This window comes from Sorex araneus, chromosome 7, assembly GCF_027595985.1.
Source record: "Sorex araneus isolate mSorAra2 chromosome 7, mSorAra2.pri, whole genome shotgun sequence".
Classification (NCBI taxonomy): Eukaryota; Metazoa; Chordata; class Mammalia; order Eulipotyphla; family Soricidae; genus Sorex; species Sorex araneus.
The window spans coordinates 29439031-29464264 of record NC_073308.1 but is presented as its reverse complement, the minus strand read 5'-3'; the positions used below and the strand labels follow the sequence as shown (position 1 = coordinate 29464264).

The window sequence follows — 25234 nt, the reverse complement described above, 5'->3', positions numbered from 1 at the left end:
TATATATGTATATATGTGTGTATATATATTTCTAAAAATCAAAATTTATTCAATATTTGATCTGACTTATTGTATTAAAATAGCACACAATTTTTCATGGAGTAGTTTACTAATATGCTACAAGTAATGTTTTCACATCTTCCTTCCTTCCTTCCTTCCTTCCTTCCTTCCTTCCTTCCTTCCTTCCTTCCTTCCTTCCTTCCTTCCTTCCTTTCTTTTTTTCTTTGTTCCTTCTTTCTTCCTATTTTTTTCTTTCTTTCTCTCTTTTTCTTTCCTTTCTTTCTTCCTTTCTCTCTCTTTCTCTCATTCTTTTTCTCATTCTTGTTCTTTCTCTCTTTGTTCCTTCTTTCTTCCTATTTTTTCTTTCTTTCCTTTCTTTCTTTTTCTTTCCTTTCTTTCTTCCTTTCTCTCTTTCTCTCATTCTTTCTTTCTCTCATTCTTGTTTTCTTTCTTTCTTTCTTTCTCTCTTTCTTTCGCTCATTCTTTCTTTCTTTCTTTGTTCCTTCTTTCTTCCTATTTTTCTTTCCTTCTTTCCTTTCTTTCTCTTTCTCTTTTTCTTTCCTTTCTTTCTTTTTTCTCTTTCTCTCATTCTTTCTTTCTCTCATTCTCATTCTCTTTCTTTCTCTCTCTTTCTTTCTTTTGCTCATTCTTTCTTTCTTTGTTCCTTCTTTCTTCCTATTTTTTTCTTTCCTTCTTTCCTTTCTTTCTCTTTCTCTCTCTTTTTCTTTCCTTTCTTTCTTTTTTCTCTTTCTCTCATTCTCATTCTTTTTCTTTCTTTCTCTCTCTCTCTTTCTTTCTTTCCTTCTTTCTTTCCGTCTTTCCTTCTTTCTTCCTTCCTTCCTTCCTTCCTTCCTTCCTTCCTTCCTTCCTTCCTTCCTTCCTTCCTTCCTTCCTTCCTTCCTTCCTTCCTTTCTTTCTTTCTTTCTTTCTTTCTTTCTTTCTTTCTTTCTTTCTTTCTCCTTTCCACCCCTCCCCTCTCTCCCTCCTGTCCTCCGTCCCTTCCTTCCTTTCTTCACCACACCCAGCTGTTCTTAGGGTTTATTCCTGTCTCTGTGCTCAGGTATCATTTATGGAGGGGCTTGGCCTACAATATCAGGTGCTGGGTATTGAACCCAGGTCAGCTGCATGCAAGGCGAGCACCCTACCTGTAGTACTATCTCTCCGGACTCTCACATTATCCTTCTTAAAGGAATTCTCAGTCATGAGTCCCATCCTACAGAAATACAGGGATCACAGATGTTCCAGAGAGAATGAAGTTTGCATGTGGTTACAAACTTTTAATATTATGTTTGAAATTGGAGTGTCTCTTTTATTATTTTATTGGGGGGGCCCAACCCTATGGTGTCAGGTCACTCCTAGAATCAAAGTCAGGCTTCCAGCATGCAAAGCATCCACTCAGTCCATTGAACCATCTCTCTGGCCCTGGAGCAAATCTTTTCATGTGGGTTTTGGTTGTATTCTAATTCTCTATTTATTCATATGTTCTGAATTAAATTTTGTTGTTAAATTTAGCAAACATCTTTTCTCTCACCACTTTCAAAGCAGAAAAACCAGGTTTTTTTTAAATGTCTGAAAATGGTAGCCAACAGTTAATTGCCAAATACATTTTTATATTTCTTGTATTGTTGCTCATTGCTAATATTCTAGGCCTCAATATTTTCCCATCAATTCTTAAGTAAATATCTTACCTCAAGATCACTGCAGAAACTTGCACTGTGATCATTAATATGCTGTATGCAATTATTTTTCTGAATTTTAAAAAAAAAACTCTAAAAACAGTTTGGTGTGAAGATATTCATCCCTGTCGTTCCATCTGTTTACTTTCACGGTTTGCTCCAGCTTTGCTTTTTACCTTTAAATAAGTATGAGATATGATTTCCCTGAGTTCCAAAAAATTTGTTCCTTTGATTCCTTTTGGCTTTAGCTCAATGTTTGTTCTTAGGCTCTGAGACATTGTTGTCCTTTGGGCTCACTTGTCTTCCTTAGTTTCTACCCACTACATAATTATTCTGTTCTTCAGTCTCTGAAATCACTTTTAGCCAAAATTTGTATTCGTTTTAAATTTGTTTCTAGTTTTCTGAATATTATACAGCCTTCTACAAATTAAGTATCCTGTATACCTTTAAAGGCTCTTGTCATTAGCTTTTGTATTTTCAGATATTTCTGCTTGACCTTTTTGATGTTTGTTTCTTAGATTTAGTGTTCAATTTCTACTGACCTGCCCATGTTAGAGGTTGCTACTGCATCTTTCCTTGAAAGGCAGTGTCTGATCCATTGTCTCTGAGATTGGTTCTAGAACACACACATCCAAGGACCAGCAGCAGGTCACCTTTGTCTCCTTTCCTAGGATGGGGCTCCTGTGACAGCAAGTATTGCCTTGTGTATCTGAAGCTAAGCTACATGGCATTGGGTCTCCATAGAACCTCTTCTTAGCTTTATTGCTGCATCTATGCACTTCATTGTTTTATTTGATTCTTATCATAGGCTAGTATTGCAGATACTATTATGTTTTGTTTGTTTGGGGTTCACACCTCACAGTGCTCGGGGCCTACTCCTGTGCTCCTAGATTACTCCTAAAGGGATTACTCCTAGAGGCTAGGAAGAGAGAATTGAACCTGGGTTAGTTGCATGCAGGACAAGTGCCTACCTGCTATAAATGGCTTCACCATTTACAGTTTTAAAGGAGTAGAGACTCTGAGGAAGGCCACATTTTGGAGTTATTACTGTCTGATACCAGAGCCTGGAGCCATAGCACAGTGGGTAGGGCATTTGTCTTGCACGCACACGACCCTGGTTCAATTCCTCCACCCCTCTCGGAGAGCCCAGCAAACTCCCGAGAGTGTAACGCCCGCATGGTAGACCCTGGTAAGCTACCCATGGTGTATTCAGTATGCCAAAAACAGTAACAAGCAAGTCTCACAATAGAGACGTTACTGGTGCCTGCTTGAGCAAATCCATGAAAAACAGGATGACAGTGCTACAGTGCTGCAGATACCAGAGCCATGTTTTTTTTAAATCACAAGGTTTTCTTCTAGAAGGCTCTGCCAGTTTTTCATTATCTCTCTCTTTTCATCATCTTTGAGATCTCCATGTGCTTTGCAAATCAATATAGAAGTTGAGGAAATGGATATTTCGTTATACCCAAGTGTTTACTAAATTTATTATTATTGTATTTTGTTATTTTCCTACACATCTATTCAGAATGTTTATTGTTATGTGTAGCACAATGGCTCTCTACATTGAGGAAAGGCAAACTTATATTTTCTATCTTCATTGTTCTGATTTCTAAACACAAAGAACAAACTCATATCTACCAGGCCCTCTACATCTGGGGTTATAAATATTCATTGAGCATCTCTGGGAACTGGTTGTACTAATCTAGGTATTTTGTATGCATCAGTAAACATAAACATGCTTATTCTTAGATTTTTTTCTTTCTTTTTATTTATTGATATTTATTTATTTATTTTAAATATAGGAGTGCTGATATTTATTCAGCCACTGATTAATCTGACTGAAGCAGGCATGAACTCCATATTATGTTTTTAAATTTTTTAAATTTTATTTTCATAAAGTTACTCACAATAATTGTTTTCACTCAACATTTCGACACCAATCCCACCACCATTATTTCGAATTTTACCACCACCACCCAAGCCTGTCCCATAGGCAGAAGATAAAAAATTTATTTTTTATTGCTGGTTGTATGAGATGTCATGCAGCCATAAATGCGGCCAAGGTCTTTTGGAATTCTAAAATATTTTAAATATTTGGGATCTGGAGGCATCTCTGCAGCATGCTGCTCTCTTCAGAGATTCACTTGTGTACTCTGAATCATGACCGTTAATGCACTTAAGTGGCACCCAGAAGCAGTACTTGGGCATTACTACAAGAGAACTTCAAGGGCGAGGAGGTGGGGGGCGGTCACCCATCCCAACTCCATTAAGCCTGGAGTTTTCAGTCACTAGTCCTACATACCTGGGTTTTTTAGCCGATTCATTCTCATGCATGGGAGGCTCAGGATGAGCCTGTGAAGTTTATCAGTGAACTTGGTGGCAAGTGGTTTTTGGAGGTTTGCAACTGTCGGGTTCATTTGGAGCAGGCAGAGGTACACCTGCCACTCTCCAATGTGCCCAGTTATATCGACCTGGCACATGGTGGGGAAACATCTCTGCAGTGTGCTGTTCTCTTCGGAGATTCATTTATGAGCCTTACTCATGGCCATTAATGTTTTTAAATGGCCTGATTTTGATGTCTTTTGGGATTTGTTTATGGGTCTCTGAAACAAGATTGATAGATGAGCTTGTGTAACTGAGCTGGAGGTTGTTTTTGTGGGCATGATTCCCACATACTTAAGTTTTGGCCGTTTAGTTTCTTGGGACGCTTGGTCCCAAGTTGTTGGGGTCTGGCCAGAGGCACAGAAGCAATTTTGGGGTACCAGGGAGGTTGAAGGCACCATCGGGCTGCTGATGCACTCACCCCACAGGTATACAGGTTGACCTGCTGGATGGCACCATACACCTTTTATTCTTAGATTTAATTACTTCTTGATTTTAACATTTTTACTTCTATTATTTTACAGATAATTCTCCCTTAGATCTATTGCATAGATCTATAAATAAAATAACAGCAATTTTTCCTTGTTTTAGATAAATGATTTGTGATGTTAAACAAACATATTCAGTTACTTCAAATGCATTCTAATCTCACACCCCACAAAATACACCATAAGCCTAAGCTCATCTGTATTCCTTTTCACTTTCCCTAGTAGAAATTGTTACTCCTGGGTCTTTTTTATTACTGTTTTATAATTCTTATTTATGATATTTCTATCTCTGCTGATTCTTAGCTTCTTAATACCCAACCCCAGAGAATATGTTTTACTTTTAATAAAAGTCTCATAGATACACTTATTACCAAAGCTATTTAAACATAGTCAGTCTATTTGATCTAATTTAACTACATAGTCATGGCTCTCACCCTCTTAACATCTTAAAGTGTGTGGAAATTATTCTTTCATTTTGTGTTCACAGGAAGTAAATTAAGCCTTTATTTGCAGCCCCTTGTGCAATGGATGTCTAGAATATACAAAATCAGGAATGGATGGAGAATTGCTAATTTGTCGTCTGGATCTTTATAAGGCAATAGTGACTCAAAAAACAAATAAATAAACAAACAAATATCTATCCAGATGTTAATCAGAGATGTAGTGCAACTGGTAAGACACATGCTTTGCACATGGTCTCTGAGGGTTTAATCCCATGCACCATATATGGATCCCCAAGCTCTGTTCGAATTCAGATATCTTTGTCTGAAATGATAAAAAAAAAATTAACCTGGAATTTAAATCTATGTAGAGCATTTTTAGATTATTATACTGTTTCCTCTCCTGTAATTCTGAAATTGTATTGAGAAATACAATTCCATTTAGAGTAACTCGTATTTTCTGTCACTTCTTAGATTATGCACTAAATTAATCAGGCTGAAACCTTATATGTAAAAATTTTAAAAACCTTTCAGTGAGTTTTTTGGATAATGGCTAGAAGCTAATCTATGGCCTCAGATATGTGAGCTGTGCAGCCTACAAGTGAGACATTTTCACTGAGCCCAGTGCAATTTTTTTTCTTTTATTGAATCACCATGTGGAATGTTACAAAGGTTTCAGGTTTAAGTCTCAGTTATACAATGCTCGAACACCCATCCCTTCACCAGTGCACATATTCCACCACCAAGAATCACAGTATAGCTCCACCCAGCCCCCCCCCCACATCCCCAGCCCCCCACCCCGCCTGTGTAACTGATAAATTTCACTTTACTTTCTCTTTACTTTGATTACATTCAATATTTAACACAAAACTCACTATTATTGTTTGGAGTTTCCATGAAGACTCCAAGCCCCTAGCCATAGGGTGTATGCATTTAAATTTAAATAATTTTTCTTCCATTCTTATCATTTATTCTTTTTTAATGTAAAATTTAATAAAGAAATTCTTTTACAAAATGTTAAGCTAACACATTTTCAATGTTAGTTTAACAAACACCATTTTCTTACATTTTCTTCTTTGAAATCAATGCAAAATATATTCACTCATAAATCAGATAGTCCAGTTTAAGTCTATTATAACAGCTATAAAACTATTCTTAAGGGAGTGATGAATCCAGATTACAAACACTCACTTTCAAACCACTGGGTGAATTGATTTATTTTAAAATGCACTTTGTTCTATGAATGCTCAATAACCTATGACATGAATAACTGTTCAATAAAAATTGAATCGAGTCACTTTGCTGTTACGTGTAAAGAATGTTTGATACATTTTGTAAATTTGATGCCTTTACCTCTCAGAAAGTAATGGGGGAAAAAACGCTATTTAAAGCATGAGAAATATTTTCTCATTTATAAAGTTTTCAAGTTCTTATGAAGAAATATTTTGCCTTCTTCAATTATATTAAGATAAATATCTGGATATAGTATAACTTTCCAAAATAGTGTTTAAATTTATATGAAAACTGTAGAAGTAGTCATATATTTTTGATTATGCATTGAATAAGTTCCCAGAAGTATTTATTTTAAAATGTGTCAAGTATATTCTGACATTTCTAACAAGTTACCACAGACTGTGTTGTTTAAAAACAACAGAAACATATTGTTTGGTTTGTTTGTGGATTTTGGTACCTCTGTGCATGGGCAGTACTAGGTAGGGCATATTGGTAGCCAGGAAGGAAGTTGGGATTAACTGAATGCAATACAAATACTTTATCTCAGGTAGTATTTCTCAGGTCCACAGAAATCACAGTTCTGGAAAGTAGAAGTTTTAGATCAATGTGGTAATGTAGAGGATTATGACCTTATCTGACTGAGCAACTCAGCTAATGTCCACATATGGCCTAAGGATCTGGGAATTAAATGAGATCACTTGTAGAAGAACACTAATTCCATTCATGAGGGAAGAGTCTAGTCACTTCTCAAGAAAAGCACCTATTATCACCATCTCTAGGGTTTATGATGTCAATATATGAATAATGTATGTCACAATATTCAAATCAAAGCATAGTAATAAGCAAATGTCTTTTCCCCTCACCAATACTAATACCAAATCTTTATTTTTCAAAGTTAGTAATTATAATAGGCCTAATAATAAAAGTACAAGATAGTTAATACTTCCTATTATTATTACTTTTATTAAAAGCCCTTATATTATTGCTTCCAGTTATTACTAGTGTTCTCTCACTATATTCATGAAGCTATAATTGCATGATCATAAATTTCTGCTTTTATTTAAATATTTGTTTTCCAGAGTCACCAAATTTTAGCTAAGGAATTTTTATCCCTCAAGGATTTGTTAGAGCACTTTAATTTCTCTTATAATGTTGTCACTGAGACAACTATAACGAAATATGGGTCATTCATGATAACTTTTCCATTTTATATAGCCCCAATAATGGTTTTTCACCCTTTTATTGACTTTCATATAAGATTTTGAGTCATAATGTAAATTAATATTTATTGAGTATTTACTGAGACCAGCACTATATTATGCACATTCCAGGCATTATCTCTAAGATCTACTCAGAAAGAAACAGTCTGAGTAAAGTAATGATATAATTAGCATGTCTCAGACAGAGAAATGAGGATCATCTTAGAGAGTTTAAATTGCATAGACAGAAATACAAAGAACTAGAATTTAAACCAGGTAAATCAGAAGGCATAACATTTGCTTGCAACAATTCCATCACTCTTTTACCAAGTTCAGGGAAAGATTCTACCATAAAAGTATTTTTGTGTCTTCCAGCACTAAATTCTTTCCATTAAATCATGAGGTCATTCTCAGCGAACAGTAGAATCACAGCCATATAATGAAATAATAGCAAGAAAGTGTATTTATAAGTGGACCTTCCTTATAAAAACCATAGATACATACATACATATTACATACACACACACACACACACACACACACAAAGTACTGAGAGTAGAATAACTAACGTTTCTTACCAGAGTTTATATTTGTAGCTAGTCATTCTTACTAACCTTGGTAATATTACATATAGAAATTCATGGTTGACAAAATTTTTAATGCATATACTGTATAACTTTATGGAGTTGCTCTGAGTTAGATGATGGATATTATTCTCCTTTTACATAGTGGCTGAGCAATTTTGTTGAAAGGACACAACTAAGAAATATATAGTTTTATATATTATGTGAATCATTTAAAAATTGTGTATCTTGATTTATAAAGTACTTTATCATGCCACATTCAAGGGAAGAAAGGAAGGCACACAAACATAGAAAAATAAGGTAAAACCCACTCAATTTTTAGGAGGGGGTGAATTGTTCAGACAATTCACTTCTTTTTTCTTTCAAAAGTATAACAGCATGGTGCTAATTAAGACAGAGTCACCACTCGACACTGTCAGGAAACAGCATTGAGTTCAGAGTCTCCACATACCAGTCATGTACTCCAACTCTTTGAGCTGTCACCTGTACCTATTAAAATTTCTGAAAATGGTGAATCTGCAGATCAATAGTTAAGATAAACTCTATAAGGAATTGTTTCTGATTGTACAGAATTATTGACAAACAAGCCTTGTGCTTGCAATGGATGTTATGCATAAGGCATGATATTTCATTCCTTCGGGAACATAAAAAAAGTGAAGAACAGGGTATACTGTACCCTGTAGCATATATATACACATATGTATATACATGTATATACATATGCTTCAGTTCATGTTTTACATGTTTACTTTATAGAATGCCTGTCTCGCAGTCCCAAAGGCAAATAGTGATTTATACCCTATGTATAAAGATTAAAGAAATTAATCTTTAACTCCATCCCTTAAAATATTTATTTGCAGGCTAGAGAGTAAGTACTTGGGTGTAAGGTGCTGTTCTGTTCTTGTGAGGGCAAGCACAGTTTGTTCTTTCGTAATCCTCTGAGCACAGAAGTAGAAGGAAGCCTTAGAACCACCATCCCCTTCTCTCCCAATACTTATTAACTCATGTTTTATAGCTTTAATTGTAAGTGGCATTATATGAATATAATATGTTGAGCACTATCAAGTAGGTAAAACCAAGATAAATTAAGATTTATAAAGGTACACATTATTGCAAAGCAACGGCATTGAAATTCTTAATCTTTCCTATTTATATTCTTCAAGCTAAAAGTTTTCTAAACTTTCTCATGAATGTTCTCTTATCAAAAAATATAAAAATTAATTTTAGATCACTCATATATTACTGTTTTGGAACAAATGTGATTTTTTAAAAAACTCTAGCTATGAGAAAATTTCATAGCTTAAATGAGGAACTGTATTAAGACACTGACTGAGCTACCATAATTTATATTCACTTTTAAAGGATTTTATTGGATCTACCTCCTGACCTAACTCAAATTGGTAATTTAAATTCCATTACTTTGAAAGCCAGCAACATGTGCATGCCATAGGTGAAGCTTAACTTCCATCCATAGAAGGGAAATACAATTAGCAGATTCATGAATGCTGCTGCTTCTGTGCACAGTGAAATTACAGAAGCTGTTTATTTGCATGTGCATGCTTCTAGAAGTAAGAGTTTCTGCTTTGATCACTGTTGTTTTTCAGATGACTTTCTGCTATGAAAAGCAACAATTTTAAAACAGGAAGCTTTCATTTATCAAGGGTCTAAAATGAACGGAGAGCTTCTTACTGCAAAATCAAATTTAGTAGTAAGAGTAAATCAAAATAGAATTTCTGAGTTTGTTCATTGTTCTTCCCGCCTATGGTTTAAGTTTAATTTGGAATATTAAAATACATTTTTAAAATATTAATACATACAGTATGTTTTACTTACCATACTGAGATCAGTTCCTGAACTATTTTAAATATATTTATCAGAAAACATTTCATGCTGGTGAACAATTAATGCATGAATTAAAATATGCCTTTTGATGAATCATATAGACTAAAATATTACATTTTATGAAGTTTATTCCAATACCATCTTCAGAAACAACAATACTTTATAAATCTTTAAAACTATTAATTCTAAAAATATTTTCTATAGGATCCAGAGAGGTAGTACTGCAGGTAAGTCACTTGGCCTTGTAATTGACTGACCTGACCTTCAATCCTTGCACCCCGTATGGTCCCCAGCACCACCAGGTGTTATCCCTGAGCAAAGATCCAGGGGTAAACCCTAAGCATCACTGGGTGTGACCCAACCTCCACAAAAACATATATATAAACATATACATACTTAGTTCAATTTCATGTGAAATATTTGTAGTAGACTTAGGAAAGCCCGTGCTCTTTATTTGAAGAAAGTTATAAAATACTTAGTTTTGTTGTTTGAAATTGCAAACCACTCAATCCTGATAATCATGATAATTCTCATGTATAAAAAATTAAATCCTTTCATAAAAACTTTTTTGAAATATGCTAATTAAGTTCCAGAAGCATATTTTCAGATATGCTTAGAACAGAAAATAAGTGTCTATGAGTATGATTTTGCTCTTTCTCTGAAAGCTGCCAGGAAAACATATATGTATATATATTTATATAGATTATACACAAAGGAACTTTCAAACAAATGTCAATTCAGCTGTAGGGCACAATTATTCCTAAAATATCTAACATCATTATTCTTTTCCTTTAAAGTCTCAGATATCTATCAGCGTGGAAGAATGGGAAGACACCAAAGATTCCAAAGAACAAGGTCACCATCGGAGTAACCACCGTAACTCAACATCCAGTGATCAGTCAGACCACCCCTTGCTGCGGAGAAAGAGCATGCAGTGGGCACGCAGATTGAGCAGGAAAGGTCCCAAACACTCTGGAAAAGCAGCAGAGAAAATTACCCAGCAGCGACTGAACCTCTACAGGAGATCGGAGAGACAAGAGCTTGCTGAACTTGTGAAAAACAGAATGAAACACTTGGGCCTTTCTACAGTGGGATATGGTATGCTCTTTCAAAGTATTGCAGGAGATAGACTTGTGAGTCAGTCCTTGCTCTTTGTAGTGGTTCTAATTTCATGAAAGACAGTTTCTTTTAGTTATTTGATTGAACAAGTGATAGATATCTAATCTAACACAGAAAATAGTAATGATAGATAATAAGAAAGATAAAATGCAAAACATTTCAAACATTTGCTTAGTTTCCTAGCAAAGTTTTCTGATTACATAAAATATTTTCATTTTCAGTTGTGCCAAAAATTCAGTTCAATCATGAAATCCAAGTCATTACTATTTATTAGCTTCTTAATTAAGGCTAAGATTTGTGTCATCCCTGACTTCAGAGTACCTCCTATATACTATATACTTTTCATTATTCTAGGATGTAACATATACTATTTTTTTTCTTTTTGGATCATACCGGGCAATGCACAGGGATTACTCCTGGCTCATGCACTCAGGAATTACTCCTGGCAGTGCTTGGGGGACCATATAGGATGCTGGGAATCGAACCTGGATCGACCACATGCAAGGCAAACGCCCTACCCACTGTGCTCTCACTCTAGCCCCAAGGGTATAACATATATTTTTAAATTGTTCAAAGAATGTGTTCAATCTAAAGCACTTGGGAAAGTCATAGGTTTAGTATAAGCATTCTGAAATTTTTATTCTTAATCTTTTTAATAACTTTATATTTGCAATGTTTCTTTAATCATGCAACAGATAAGCATGAGTTTTTTTAAAATTTCAATTCAACAAACTAGTCAAATGTATGAAAAATTTATCTATGCACATATATAAATGTTGTTTATATTTATTTTAAGTTTATTGTTCTTGTTTAAAAATGTCCATAATAAATCTGAACAGGATAAACTTAAAGGCCAAAACAAACCTCTTAAATGTAAATCACATGTGTAGAATTGGACTCAATTTTCTAAAACAAAATGAAAAAATTCTATTTCTTTGCTATTATGACATATTTACATAAAACTTTAAGCAGAATATATACCGTGTGAAAATTTGGTTTGGATAATTGTAAATGCCAATTAACATAGTAAGAGTTTCTTGGTACATACAGCTAGCAGTTGTTTAATTTGTCTCAGAAATTTTTTGAAGATTTTAATCTACTATATTGTGTTCAAGTTTTTACTATAAGAATATCTTTGTTTAAATTACTATGTCAGTGACAAAAAATATAATTTCAATTTTGTACTATATGATGCTTTTTATTTTGCTAAGTCAGAAATTATTTTAAGGCTAGTAATATTTATAAATCACTAAATTAGTATCATCTGATGAAAAAGATTGTGAATATCATCACAAGAGATTCCTTAGCAGATATTCTTGCTAGGTCAAATAAAGCATATTGATTCTGCTCATGAATGAGTTTTTTCAAAGCAAATTAATTTTATTCCCTAAATATATTAGATTTATCCAATTGGTTGTATTTAATCTTTTGATTCTTATATGGCCACAAGTGATGTGCCTAAGATAGACTTAACGATTCAGAAGTTTTTCATTCAGAATTCAAAAATAATTTTAAAAAAGGGAAAAGTGAAATGACTAGTAGAGACAAAAATACCATACTCTTTACTCTAAAATTAGATTGCTGAATGTGTTTTTTTTAATATATGGCCCCAATGGACTTTAAAACGATTTCTTAATTTTTAAAAACAATGTTTCAGAGAAAGAATGAACCACAGAGCTACTCAGTAGAGCATCTTGACAAAAAGAAATCAGACCACACACTGCAACAGCAAGACAAAAATAAAAGAGAAAGTGAGATTGGGCTTGAACTCCACCATATTTTGACCTAGTTGGACATTTCCTGGACTACATGGAAAATTTAAATAGCTATAATGGTAGCACTGTAGCACCTGTAGCACCATCATCCCATTGTTAGTTTTTAATCATATATATATAAATATATGTATCTATAATATCACTGCACTGTTCTTTACCTGCCACTCTTACTCCTGTAATGATATATTCCCTAGAAATATGAAACAAAATATGTTACTCATAACTACTAATTAGTTGGTCTTATGGTTAGAGCAGACTGGAGCAATAGCACAGCGGGTAGGACGTTTGCTTTGCACGCGGCCGACCCAGGTTCGATTCCTCTGTCCCTCTCAGGGAGCCCGGCAAGGTAGCCATGGCATATTCGATATGCCAAAACCAGTAATAACAAGTTTCACAATAGAGATGTTACTGATGCCCATCCAAGCAAATCTATGAACAACAGGACGACAGTGCTACAGTGCCACATTGCTATGGTTAAAGTAGGGCTATTAGTAAACTTATGTTAAGTCCATTATGCTGTAGTTTGTCTGCCTTATCATATTTGTACAAACTAAACAAAGTATTTTGTTTCATATTTAAATGATGGGTTTCTAGTTTGATGAATATAGGATTTTATGAAAATAATATATATATTATTCACCGCATGAAATTATTACCACCTACTCTATTTTTATTTTAAATAAATTCAGCTTTTGCAGTTAAAATATTATGTCTTTGTTGGTACAAAATCCATTCTTAGGTCTTAATCAAATTACAAACTTTAGTATGTCTTTCAAGAACCACGTTTGTCAACAACTGAAATGGCTAGAAGGATGCTTTAGTTCCAGAGAGAGAGGTTTGGTGTAGTTTGGATTTTATGTCTTACTCAGCAGTGCTCAGGGGCTGTTGCCAGTGTGGTCTCAGGGTTCACTCCCAGTGCTGCTCAGGGAACCGTGCATTGCCAAGGACAGAATCCAGGCCTGCCACGTGCAAGACGTGTGCACTAATCTTTGAAATTCTCCTCATCTGTAGAGTAGAATTTTAAAGAGTAACCTCCCAGCCTAAAATCTTTATCCTTAAAGGATGCTGCTAGTTTAAATATGTGTTCACATGGCTTGTTAAGTTGGGCTTTTTTTAAATTTTTTTTTTTATTATTGAATCACCATGTTGAAAGTTACAAAGCTTTAGGGCTTAAGTCTCAGTTACATAATGCTCGAACACCCATCCCTCTACCAGTGCATGTATTCCACCACCAAGAACCACAGTAAACCTCCCACCCCACCCCGCCCTGCCCCCGGTCCCCCACCCCATCTGTGTAGTTGGTAAATTACACTTTACTTTTTAATCAGAATCTCAGCATGTACTTCAAAGCTGGAAAATTTAAGTTCCAAAGTACTGTTTTCTTTTCTTCTCCAATGTCCTATCTCATGCTAAGTCAGCTGTCCACATCTGAAGCTAGAGGACATTTTGGAGTGAACTGGAAAAAATTAAAGGCTCAGTCTTTCATTTTGAAAATGTTTAATGGACAGACTCTAGTGATTGAATATAGGTCTTGTGTATTGGAGTGGGACGAAGGTGGCGGCTAGGTTTGATCCCTGGAATCTCCTGTTTTCCCAAATCATTAAGTGGTCACTGGAGCGGTACCTATGACTAACGAAAGAGAACAAGTATTTGTCTTAGAGCAAAAGCAAGTGATTTGATAGTTCACTTGACTTTTTTTAAGCTTTTGGTTATTTTCCACCACCACATCCCTTGCATTCTGCAGAAATATTGTAAAGCTTTCTATCAGTTTTATCATCTAAGAAAGTCAAGATATTCATGGTCTTAAAGCTATTTAGATATGCTTCTGCAGTGTTTTCCAAAGGCAAAGTCATAAATGTCTTCAGAAAATAACCCAATAAAAATGTCTCTTCTTGGATAATTTCTATAGCCACAATTATATTTCAAAATTGATAAAGGTTAATAAATAAAATAAATAGTATCTAATAATTTTAAATCTGAATAATTTTCAGTGTCATATCTTACAGAGAAAAATACAGCTTTGGTGGTTCTAAACAGAATTAAATATTTTATTTTTTATCATTATTGCACAAAATTAATACCTGTCAGATTTATTTGTAATAATAGTAATTTGAAAATGGTCAAATGTTGGGGCTGGAATGATAGCACAGCAGATAGGGCGTTTGCCTTGCATGTGGCCGACCTGGGTTCGAATCCCAGCATCCCATATGGTCCCCTGAGCACCGCCAAGGGTAATTCCTGAGTGCAAAGCCAGGAGTAACCCCTGTGCATAGCCGGGTGTGACCCAAAAAGAAAAAAAAAAAAAGAAAATGGTCAAATGTAGGATAACATTGGTTTGTCCTTTCCGCCTTGCCACAGGGAGCTTAGGTTTATTGGCTTACTCCCATAACAGTGCTCCCAATTCTCTGTGTTTATTTGTAGCCTCTTTCTTTGTGCTCTGTTAACTTGTAAATATTGTCTTTCTCTTCTCCTTAAGTCCTTTCCATAGTTGATTGAGAGCAATGTCCTTTTTGTATAGACACAGAAAGACAGCTAATGTTCTGCTTTTGTAACTTGATTGTTAATTGAATGATATTCACCCTGGACATCTGTTCTCTTGACTTAAGCTTCAGTTGCCCTTACTTCCTAGCACCCCAAAATCGGAGTCCCGACGAAAAACTGGATGGACCCAAAGCAAACTGTGAGATACCCTGGCATCGAAATGGGCCTGGCCAAAGCACCATAATACTTAACTATAAGTTAAGAATACAGGTCACGGACAAATTCTGTCATGATCTAAAAAGCAATAACTAGATAGGACTCTGCTAGGGTTAGGAATGATTAATCTGGCCTGAGCACTGTAGTCTGAGATCTATAATGAGATGTTCCCAGGAGAGCCACCCTACAAGCTCAATGTATCTCTTACTGTGTCCATGCAAGATGTTAAGAAGTCAAATTAAGTAGAATATTAAGAAGTAGAATTAAGATGTGAATTAAGATGTTAAGTTATTGGACTAAGGAGAGGAGTAAAACCTCTAGCTGGTATTTTCTTCCCTTGAGCCTGATCAGAGATCAAGAAGGGCTTTTGATATGTTGAATGTGCTACCAGGCGGGGTGTGATGTCCACCCTGAATGCTGGGGAGTTAGGGGAGAGGCAAGAGAGAGACCAGGGCAGCAAGATGTAATACCGAAGGGGACAGAGGGAGAAGAATGTAGGGGAAGAATCAGGAGCAGGTGTGTGGAGAGACAAGAGAGACCGCGGCAGCAAGAGATATGGAGCACGGAGAGATGAGCAGAAGAGACAGGAGGAGTTGGGAATGAGGGGCAGTATGATGGCAGAAGCCCAATAAACATAAGCTCCCTGTGGCAAGGTGGGAAGTACAAACCAACTAAGTCAAACACACTTATACTATGAGCAAAAACTATTTCAAATTTTTCAACTATGTGGCTTGGACCTAAGATGTACTACATGAATTCCTATAATTTTCCACAAGTATTTCAACAAACTTGTCATTTCTTTATCTTCTAGATGAAATGAATGACCATCAAAGTACCCTCTCTTACATACTGATTAACCCGTCTCCAGATACCAGACTAGAGCTGAATGACGTCGTGTAAGTTGATCTCTATGTTTTGCAAAGCATTTATTTTTAGAAGCCAACAGATTATTTACTTTAATATTTTTGTGTTTATCATTTTAGTCTCATTTTAATTGTAGAAAAAATATTTGAAAATGTAAGGCTATTTGTGTTCAGAAAGCAAAAGCATTTTGTCTTCTTTAGTGTCATGCCATTTAAAATCACTGTAATAGTGTAGTAGAGTAAAGGAAGGAAGAGACCTTGAATCCTGTATTATATAACTTACAATATATTTATGAAAGAGGAGAAAAATATATGTAATAGTAAAAGAATGATTGAGATAAGACCTGAAATATCCCATGAGATTTGCCTCTATTTTAGAACTCCTAAACACTCAAGTAAAATAGGTAGAAATACTTGATTGGGAGAGGCCCATGACTAAAGTTTTATTCATAGAATTCTATATATTAAACATGTACACTTATTACAGTTGGCTTAACATACTGATTCCAGAGCTGCAATCTGTGTTTCACACAATCTGGTAGTTTCATTAATAATGCTCCACTTTTTTGCATGGTGCCAAACTAAAGAGTAATATGACATTTTGGCAACAATATCATTGTTATCAGTACAGTCTGTCTGTACTGTACTATTATACTTGATTCTGGCAGGATATTACAAGACAAAAAAAATTAATCTCAATCTTATAGACAATGGGAAACACATGTAAACAAGAGTAGCAAGAATTTAGAAAAGGCATTTTTATCACTTGTTGGAATAGGAGAATAATTCCGAATAGAAATCTGCCCTTGAAGCATATGGCCCTGAGGCTGAACTAAATCAAGAGTCACTCATCCAAGGGAATAAATTTCAAATGGCCTAAGTAATATAAGGTGAATGCCAAGCATCCAAACATCTTGGGGTGGATCTTAGGTCTATAAAATATCCAAAAGTCTATTGCTTAAGTCCACAAAACATCTTTCTACCTTGTAAGGTCAAAGATTTTTTTCTTTTGACTTTTTGGTTATACCCGGCAATGGCGGTGCTCAGGGGTTACTCCTGGCTCTGCACTCAGGAATCACTCCTGGCGGTGCTGAGGGGACCGTATGGGATGCCAAGACTGAACCTGGGTCGGCCATGTGCAAGGCAAACACTCTGCCCACTGTCCTATTGCTGAGGCCCCAGCGTCAGAGATTTAGAAGAGAACATTATGTTCAAGAGCATAGAATGAGCCCATGTGAGTGGTTTAGAACTAAAGCTAGGAATATACCAAAATTGAGAATCCTAATTTTATCCTTTGCCAGTTTGTGAGGGATAAAAGAGTAGTAAGGATACAGCTTTAAAAACCAATAGAATTAATTATCAAAAAATATTAAGGTGAAGGCATGTATGAAAATAGAGAAACCAGGACAAGAAAAATAGCGCATTTACCTTGTACACAGCCAACTTGGGTTCGATCTCTGGTACCACATATGTTCTTTACCGAGCCAATACAGGAGCGATCTCTGAGCACAGAGCCAGGAATAAACCCCAAAGACTTCTTGGTGTGACCACAAAATGAATAAAAATAGGGAAACCAGTTAAAAAGTTGTTATTCATGGTGAGGGAAACAAGAAGTTGCCTGCATCAGGATAATGGAGTTTTCTACATAGATTTGATGTGAAGGCAATATGTGATATTTGGACATTGATATGGAAATTGTAAAAGAAGGAGTCTGCGTGGTTTCAAAGTATCAAATATATGTGAATAAAAAAAACAGACTGTTAACTGAAACAACTTAGAATTGGGAACCAATTTTTCAAGCAGAAAGGTGGAGCTGCTGATTGAGAAGAAAAGAAAGATGATGCGGCTAGAGATGAGGTACATCATTCAAAGTGCTAAATGCAACTGTCAAGGAAAGATACAAAGATAGAGTACAAGGGACTTAAAGAGAAGCTTTCTCTATATAGAAAATATTTAGCTTTTGTCTTTTAGAGGAATAAAGCTAAGACAGAGAATGGTTCTCCCTAAGAAGAGATACAAAATTACAGAAAATAGTAGAATGAGTGAATATTACACAATAAGAGTTGTACCATTTTAGCACAGAAAAATTAAAGCATTTCAAGGACGGCTTAGGAAAACTTATCGGCAGAACTAACTTTTGCCCAAAATCAATGTGAAAAAATTTCTGTAATGAACCTAAGATATAACTGTCAAGCTAATAGTACTTTATTTAGTCATTGATGATACTGATTGGGGGCAATAAGATGAATGATGATTTTAACTGCTAGATTTAAAAAGAAACTGTCAAAAATGTGTCTAATGGTGATGTTGGATTTATGGAGGACTTGATGGTAGATGAAAATGTCTTACTTATGGTGCACGTAACACTCAACTGGTGATTCTAGACATTACACTTAATATATTACAACTACTAAACAAAGCTGTGAAGATTTTCTTGCATCCAAGTTTATACACATTTTCCTTTAGATCTATGATGCTATACCAACCTTGTATACCTCGTTTTTAAGTGAACTATAATTGTGTCAATTAATAGAGGGTTTTGAAAGTTTTATTTGCCTCTCTCTTAACAAATCGTAGATTTCTTGAACCAGTGCAATTATTTTGCTTATTTTTGATGAAATGAAAAGATGTTATTAGCCTTTAGAGTTTATGAGCATATTTTTATAATATAAAATGACTCTTCAAATGTTTAGTCTTTATTTATATTTTTACAAGAACACGCCGAGTGAGGTAGAGAAGTCAATGGCCATTCCCAGCCATGCTCAGGCCACTAATGCTGCGGAATCAGACACAGACCTGTGGTGGTCGACCCCCTCATACGTGTCACCATATTCTGCAGTCACGGAAGGCTCTGTGGTGCTGCGGGTTGAGTCCAGGCTCTTACACATGGACTCTTCCATCGCAGTTATTTCCACAATCCTCCAAATTGTTTACTTTACAAATAAAATATGTATTTTGCAGTGCATACAAGAAAAATACATTTAAAAATTGGCATTTTTTATTACTTTTAAATGAACTTTCCAGTTTGACTTTCTATCTAAATATTTGTTTATTTGTTGAATTGAGACAATTGAACTTTAGTGTAACTTCAGTAATAACTTTTTATTGCTTTGAGAAATTCATTTTAAATGAAGGAATGACATTAATTGGCCTCAAAGAGCAATAAATCATTTGGAGATAGGACATTGAAAATCTTAATGTCCACTATTTGTTTACCTCATTGATCAAAAATGCTGTTGATATTTAAATTAATTACAAAGCAGCATGAATGAATAACAAAATCTAGTTTATAGATTCGAGGACAATAATCTTCACTTTTTAACCAAAAAAAAATAGGCACCAGTATTCTACATTGCTTTTTCCCATTTTCACTAAGGAAATGTTTATGAATATTTTTTCTTTTGCTTTTAACAGGAAAAGCACATCATTAGTGCACTCACTTTTCGCTCACTTTTTTTGGTTGCTTTTCTTTGTTTGTTTCTTTGTTTTGTTTTATTTTGGGGTGACTTCTGGCTGTATTTAGTGTGTCCTCTTGCCTTAACTCTCAGCAATTACTCCTGGCACTGTTCGGGGGACCATAGGAGGTGCCAGGGATAGAATCTGGATCAGTCTCATGCAAGGCAATCCCCTATCTGTTGTACTATCTCTCTGAACACACCCTCACTTTTTGTTTCTGTTCATGTATTTTGTACCCCTTAATATGAATATAAAACTATGCTACAGAGTTCATGTTTGGAATTGCCAATTGCCGTCTGTTTTTTGCAAATCCAGTAAATCAAACTCAGTCACATCTAAATGGAGTATTCTCTAATTTGTTCTGTTCTTTTTGTCCATCTGTAATTATAATTTACTGTTCTTCCTTATATCTGCTTCATATATTAAAGTTACTGATCTTCAGGAGAAGGGGCGAGGTTTGTGATATTTAATATTCTAGGTTTAAGCACAGCATTTTAGAAGTACTCAAGAAAACTGTTCTCAGGGTATCAGTTGAACGTTGAAATAAAACATCCCGTTTAAACAAAATCTAACAGTATAGAAATGTGTGTGTTTAGGAGGTAAACGGTTTTATATTTACTAGTAAAAGAAATTGAGACTTGTGTGCCATATTTTATATAATATCTTATGCCTACCCAGAATTTTAAAGCAATTGATTTACAGATAACTAAAATATTATTTTGGATATCCTCCATAACATAATAAATAATTAATTCATAGAATTATAGAACATTTATTTTCTAAAGATTTGTAAAATTCATTTAGTCAGGTTTATTTATGAATGATTAAAAACAAGCCTGAAAGCGTGAACCTGTCCTACCAGTTTGCTCTCCAGTCTTCACATGCAGCCACTGTACCCATACAGTTTTTCACCTGTGTTCTGTCTGAAAGATCCTCAGCACCCACAGAGATCCAGAGGATCCTGGTTGAGAAGTGCTGGTTTGGGTAACCTGAAAGCTGACCAAATACATTTGAAATAGCCATGAAAAATTTCAGTGTGAACTGGCCTCATCTTTGCTTCTGACTGCAGTTACTTGCTTTCTTTTTCTTTATTAGGTACTTAATCAGACCAGATCCATTGGCATATCTTCCCAACCGTGAACCCAGCCGGAAAAACAGCATCTGTAATGCCAGTGGTCCAGATTCTCGAGAGGAAACTCAACTTTGATAAAAAAAGGAAAATGAGACTTTTTTTTTCCTACAGTTATTTTGCTTGAGGTAGTTCCAAATAGCAGGCAAGGAAAGTATTACTGGCATGAATAAAATAGATGACAATATATTCAGCTATCTCATATTTTAAAATATCTATCCTCTTAGAAGTATAGATTATTTTGAGATTTAATATATTATTTATTAGAATTCTTACGGATATTTGGAAGACTTGTGGAATTATTGTAAAAACCTAAATTGAAACTAAAACAGTTAAATTTAATATTTATTTATTTGAGAAGAATCCAAAACCTATAAGGACATTTTTCAAGGTATTAAGGTTTCATGAAAGAGCTAAAAATCCACTATCTTTGGTGCATCAAAATGGATATAGAAGGTTGTTTCTCCTCTTAAAAATGAAATATATATTATATTCTTTAAACTTGTTGTTTTATAAACTAGAGCCCATCATGTCTAGTCTTCTCTACACAAAGACTAACAAACTTGTATGATTAACATTTGTGTAAGAATCATAGTTTGCTTTAGATTGAATATTTAAGTCCTTTTATATTTTTTGTTGATGTGTCCTAATATATTCATTTCATAACTTGAAATGTTCATAGCATGTTTTATTACACTAAAGTAACCAAAACATAAGCCAAGAACAGTATGCTAAAGAGCAAATAAGTATTGTTCTCTTAAAAGACCACCAAGAATAGAAAAAATAACTGTGACTTAGAATTGAATCAAAGAATTTAAATACTAACACATAAATTCAGTAATGGTTTGTTCAAACTCTTGGGCTTGACCATTTTTCATATATCAAAATAGTATAATTCATTAGAAAGAGACTTTAAATTTCAAACAGTTTCATGCTGTTGCAAATGCAAAACATTTAGAACACAAAACCCCTCATATCTGACTTCAGTGTTGAAATAAGCACACAAAAAATTTTAGTTAAAAGTTTTTATTTTTATTGAGGAAAATTATCTACAGAAATTATGTTTTGATATTGCATGAAAGAGCACATCATTAAGATAAATAGATTTGCCATTTAAATTTACCATGAGTTTTGCAAGATTTGATAATTATTAATTAAATTGATTCTTAGTGACACTACTGCTTCTGTTTTCGTTGCTGTTATTCCTCTACAGAAACAAATTAAAAACTACTGCAACACAACTTGCCGAGTAGTGGTAGTGTAATTAAAGGAGACATCGGTAAATTTAAATACATTTTTTCCTAATTATTTTATTTTTCCTTTCTAGCTGAATTTGACATTCTTGACATTTTATAAAGAAGTAGATCATATGAGAATAAAATGAATTTAAAAGGAATGCTTTTGTTGTTTTGTTTGTTTGGGGGGCCACACTTGGCTGTGCTCAGGACTATTGATGGCTCTGCACTCAGGATCACTCCTGGAGTACCGTATGAGGTGCCGGCGGTTGAACCTGGGTCAGCTTCGTGCAAGGAAAATGCCCAACCCACTCTACTATTACTCGGGCCCTAGATTTGGAACTTTAGTAGTGACTTTAATGTAGTGTATAATAAGCATGTTGATTTCCAGGGATGACTACTTGAAGTTTCTGCAATGTTTTCATGCATTATTTCCTTAATAAAAAAATAAGTAAATATATCAAAACAAAGTTTAATATCCCCCAGGTAGCTCTACATAAATTAAAATGTAAAAGAAAATGGAAAATTAAGTTTTATAGCAATTACATATTTTGGTTTAGAGAACATCAAAGACCTAATTGTTGTTATTGTTGTCTTTTAGTATTTTGCATTAATCTCATTTAGAATCAGGAGAACACCAAGAATTACTTTAAAAGCATATCCTTCATTTCACTATTCAGATAAGGAAGTTTAATTTATAAAAATTTTCATAAATTTTAAACAAATCTTGAAGATCATATGCATTTTTACATCTGTTTGTTGAAAAACACAAAAACTGTATTTGACAAACATTCACATATAAATTGTTCAAACTTAAGGTAAATTGAGATAATATATGTAACAGAGAACAATACTTGTTTAATATTCACGCATCAATATTCAGTGTAAACTTTGTTTGAATTGCCATTTCTTTAATTCATTACCACTATTTTTAGGAATAAATGTGAGATTTTATGAATCTTCTATTTCCCCAAAAAGCTCAAGTTTGCTATTTTTGCATTATGACAGTTGTTAAGAATCGGGTTTTAAGCTAGGAGATGACTATATTTCCTATAAAACTGAAATTGTGTTTAATGAATTTTACAATATTTATTTTTTATTATGAACACTCTTCCAAATTTAATATTTGACACAATTCATATTAGCTTGCTATAATAAAGGTAGTTTATTAGTCTGTTATTTAAAAAATAAAACATGCTTTTAAAAGCCTTTTAAAGACTGTTGCCTTTTAAAAAATAATTGCTCTTGCATATGAAAATAAAACAAACGTTCAATAATAGTCCTTGTGTAACTCTATGGGAATTGGTTTTGTTTATCGTTAATGTACCATTTTGCTACCAGTTATATTCAATTGATTTGAAACAAATAATAAAATTATTTCTGATGATGAAAAACTGCTGTGTGCCTTGCCAAAAACTTTTAAACACTGTATACTTTGGAAGCATACAAGTTGTCATTTTTTTGTTCAAAACAAAATAAACACTAAGGTGGTATGATTAGAAAAGACAGTCATAAAAGAAATGTCACTGAATTGTGTCTTCATGTAATAGATTCTGAATAAGTTACATGACAAGAATGGAGAAAGAAGTAAAGAAGAGAAAGTGAAGGGAGGGCATAGATGGGGAAATATAATGAACAAAGGGAAAGTAAATGGAAAATAACTAGCAAGGGTGATGGAAGAGAAGTGTGTGTGTGTGTGTGTGTGTGTGTGTGTATGTGTTTGTGAGTGGCTAGATATAGATAGGCTTTATACAAAGCAGAATAATGTTACAGCACAGTAATTTAGAAGCCAGATCATTTAAAGAAAAATAAATTTAAATGCAAAACCAGGAAAATGGAGCACACACATTTCTTCTATTACTCATGGTAAGTATATCTAAAATCTCAACATATATATATGTATACATATATGTATCAAAGAACCAATAAACCGACTAAAATCTTGAGAAACGAGGAAGTAGAACTAGTGTCGTATCACATGGTAGAGAGTTTACTAGATTTTCTTTCTTCCTATGCATAAGTCCACTGTAGCACTGCACTGTCGTCCCATTGTTCATCTATTTGCTCGAGTGGGCACCAGTAACATCTCCATTGTGAGACTTGTTACTGTTTCTTGACATGTTGAATACACCACAGGTAGCTTGTCAGGCTTTGCCATGCAGGCGGGATACTCTCGGTAGCTTGCTGGGCTCTCCGAGAGGGATGGAGGAATTGAAGGCAGCTGGGCTGAGTGCAAAGCAAATGCCCTATCCGTTGTGCTATTGCTCCAGTCCATGCATAAATCCAGAAGACAAAAAAGTGTTACAGGCTACTCTGCTATTTTTTGCAAAGGACTAAAATCTGCAGCATTATTCTGTGGAGAACCAGCAACAAATCGGTGACGCTCCTGCTCTGTGGGTGATTCTCCAGAGAATGGCTCTAAATGTATTTACAGCAGTCAACATGCCCAGTGACCAGCGACTTCCTTTAGTTATCCCCATCACATGATTTGTAGCTGTGTGTTCAATGAGGCAAATCCACATCGTGGCTTTCCTCAGAATTTTGGCAAGTTTTATGAGCACATCATCAGTATTATATTTGTGCAAAACTGGGATCTTCAATTTTTCCATCTTTTCAAATTTCCATCAAAATTTCCGTGAAGAACTTTGACTTCAATATTAGGACACTCCATCACATCAGTCCTAAAGACAATGTGTCTCTTTATAGCTACCCTCACTGACATTTTCAAGTTCTCTATTATGAACCAGTCTGTGCTACTCGGAAGCTCTGCCACAAGTTAGCGTTCCCTATATTACACTTTCTGAAATCACTGCATGGCTCCTCATTTCAAAACAAGTGTGGGAAGTTTTCCACCTGATTAAATTTGAGATAATGTGATTTCAAATACCAAGGACAGCAATCGAAGTGGCAGAGTTGGAGAAAATACGACAATCTTGTTCATCTCTGTTCCATTCAGAGGATTGCTCCAATCTTTTATTTGGATGGACAGAGTAGCTTGAAGTGTGGTCGATCAATTTATGCACAATTGATCCATCACAGCCTTCCATCACAGACAAGATGGTTTGATTCCTTAGTTTCATATGAAAGATTTGCACCCACACCTCCAGATATTTATA

General features: G+C 34.7%; 1 protein-coding gene across 2 annotated transcripts in view; it reads left to right on the top strand.

Moving 5' to 3' along the window:
- KCNT2 (potassium sodium-activated channel subfamily T member 2) overlaps positions 1-23513 on the top strand; it is a 368079-nt gene extending 344566 nt beyond the window's left edge. For both annotated transcript variants that reach the window (XM_055144870.1, XM_004619919.2), the window contains 3 exons: positions 10642-10942; positions 16247-16331; positions 20850-23513. In XM_055144870.1, the coding sequence (XP_055000845.1) occupies positions 10642-10942; positions 16247-16331; positions 20850-20961 (498 nt within the window). In that variant the 3' untranslated portion in view covers positions 20962-23513. The remainder of the gene's footprint in view (positions 1-10641; positions 10943-16246; positions 16332-20849) is intronic.
- Positions 23514-25234: the final 1721 nt, after the last annotated feature.